This window comes from Cryptomeria japonica, chromosome 11 (assembly GCF_030272615.1).
Source record: "Cryptomeria japonica chromosome 11, Sugi_1.0, whole genome shotgun sequence".
In the NCBI taxonomy this organism is placed as follows: Eukaryota; Viridiplantae; Streptophyta; class Pinopsida; order Cupressales; family Cupressaceae; genus Cryptomeria; species Cryptomeria japonica.
The window spans coordinates 547,790,174-547,792,193 of NC_081415.1; the positions used below are offsets into that span (position 1 = coordinate 547,790,174).

The 2,020-nt window shown below is 36.7% G+C and overlaps 1 protein-coding gene across 1 annotated transcript; it reads left to right on the forward strand.

Moving 5' to 3' along the window:
- Window positions 1-265: 265 nt before the first annotated feature.
- On the forward strand, window positions 266-1,618 carry LOC131860316 (uncharacterized). The gene is made up of 2 exons (XM_059214716.1): window positions 266-617; window positions 1,140-1,618. The coding sequence occupies exons 1-2, from the start codon at window positions 266-268 to the stop codon at window positions 1,616-1,618; spliced, it is 831 nt and encodes a 276-aa protein (XP_059070699.1).
- Window positions 1,619-2,020: the final 402 nt, after the last annotated feature.

Here is a 2,020-nt window from a genome sequence, read left to right on the forward strand (position 1 = left end):
GGATTTAGAAACTGCGTTGCAAAGGTGCCAAGATCATGGTATTTCTCTTAATCCAAAGAAATCATTTTTTTGTGTTACTGAGGGAAAGCTTTTAGGACATATAGTTTTACAAGATGGTATTAAGATTGATCCTGATCATGTTAAAGCTATTCAACAACTAAGTTCACCATTAGACAGGAGTAGTGTCAAATAATTCTTTGGATAGGTAAGCTTTCTGAGGAGATTTGTGCCAAATTTTGCTGAAATCACTAAGCATATTGTAGGAATGATGAGTGAGAAACATATCTTTAAATGGAAAGAGGAAGCAAAGAAAGCTTTTGAAGAGGTTAAAAAGGCCATCGCTCATGCTCCAACATTAATTAATCCTAATTTCAAGAAAATCTTTATCATTTACTGTAATGCTTCAGAACACACAATGTCCAGTATTCTCCAGCAGAAGAATGAACTTGGTGAAGAGTTCCCCATTGCGTTTATGAGAATTCCGCTTAAAAAGCATGAATTAAACTTTTCATTGAATGAGAAGCAGGCCTTTGCAGTTGTTAAAGCTTTTAAGCATTTCAAGTATTACATATTGCATTCTCATTCAATTGTTTTTGTGCCTAATTCTGCTGTTAAAAGTATCTTGACTCAACAAGAGGTGGGAATGAATAATAGAGCAACTTGGGTTTCAAAGGTTCAAGAATTTGAATTGGATATCAAGCCAACGAAGTTAGTTCATGGATAGGGATTATGTCACCTAATGGAAGACAATAAAGAAGGAGAAGAAAGTTTGCCTTTAGCTCTGTTTGTTAGCCTGCAGGATGAATGGTTCACCGATGTAGCCTTTTTCCTGACATATGGAGAATGTCCTACACATTTGTCTCCCAGAGAAAAGAGAAACCTAAAATTAAAAGCAACTAAATATGTTATTTTTGATAACATATTATATAAGAAAGGTCTAGATGGAACCTTCCTGAGGTGTGTGGATAAAGCGTAGCGTGGGGCCTTGCTGAAGTCGTTTCATGATAATGCTTGTGGCGGTCATTTCTCTTCTACGGTCACCACATACAAAATATTAAGAAATTGCTATTTTTGGCCCGGTATGTTTAAAGATGCTTATGTTTGGGTTGCAAAGTGTGATAAATGTAAATTCTTTACAGGGAAACCACAACTAGCTACTTTACCTCTTCGGCCAGTGGTTATGGAAGAACCTTTCAAGCAATGGGGACTAGATTTCATTGGTCCACTGACACCTTCTTCCAGTGCTAGACATACACATAATCTCACGGCTATAGATTATTTTACTAAGTGGGTAGAAGCAGTGCCTGTTAGGAGAACAACCTTAGAAGTAATATGTGAGTTCTTAAAGGAAAATATTTTGGTTCGTTTTGGGGTACCATTGAAGATAATGAGTGACAATGCTGCAAGTTTTTCTTCTATAGAAATATCTATGTTTTGTTATGATCATGGTATTTCTTTGGTGAATTCCTCTAACTATTATCCACATGGTAATGGTCAGGCAGAATCCAGTAACAAAAATTTGATAAATATCATGAAGGAATTGGTCAGTGAAAACACTAAGGATTGGCATAAAAGGTTATATGAAGCCCTGTGGGCAGAGAAGACATCACCAAAATGAGCAATTGGTATGTCACCTTTTGAACTTGTGTATGGTGTTGGAGCTCAACTCTCACTTCCTTTAGAATTGACCACTTCCAAATTACAGATAGTTATTGAAGATTCACATTTTCAAAATGCACTGGAAAGGAGGATTATGCATCTAGCTAGAATAGAAGAAGAAAGGGAAAAATTGGTTGACCACATTACGGAAAATCAACAACAGGTTAAATAGATTTTTGATCAAAAAGCCACGCCGAGGAAATTTATGCAAGGAGATCAAGTTCTACTCTGGGACAAAAGAAGGGAGCCGAGGGGAGCTCATGGAAAATTTGAGTCCTTGTGGAAAGGTCCATTTTTGATTCATGAAGTGAAGGGACCAAATTATTTCAAGCTCATGTATATGGATGGTACCATTCTTCCC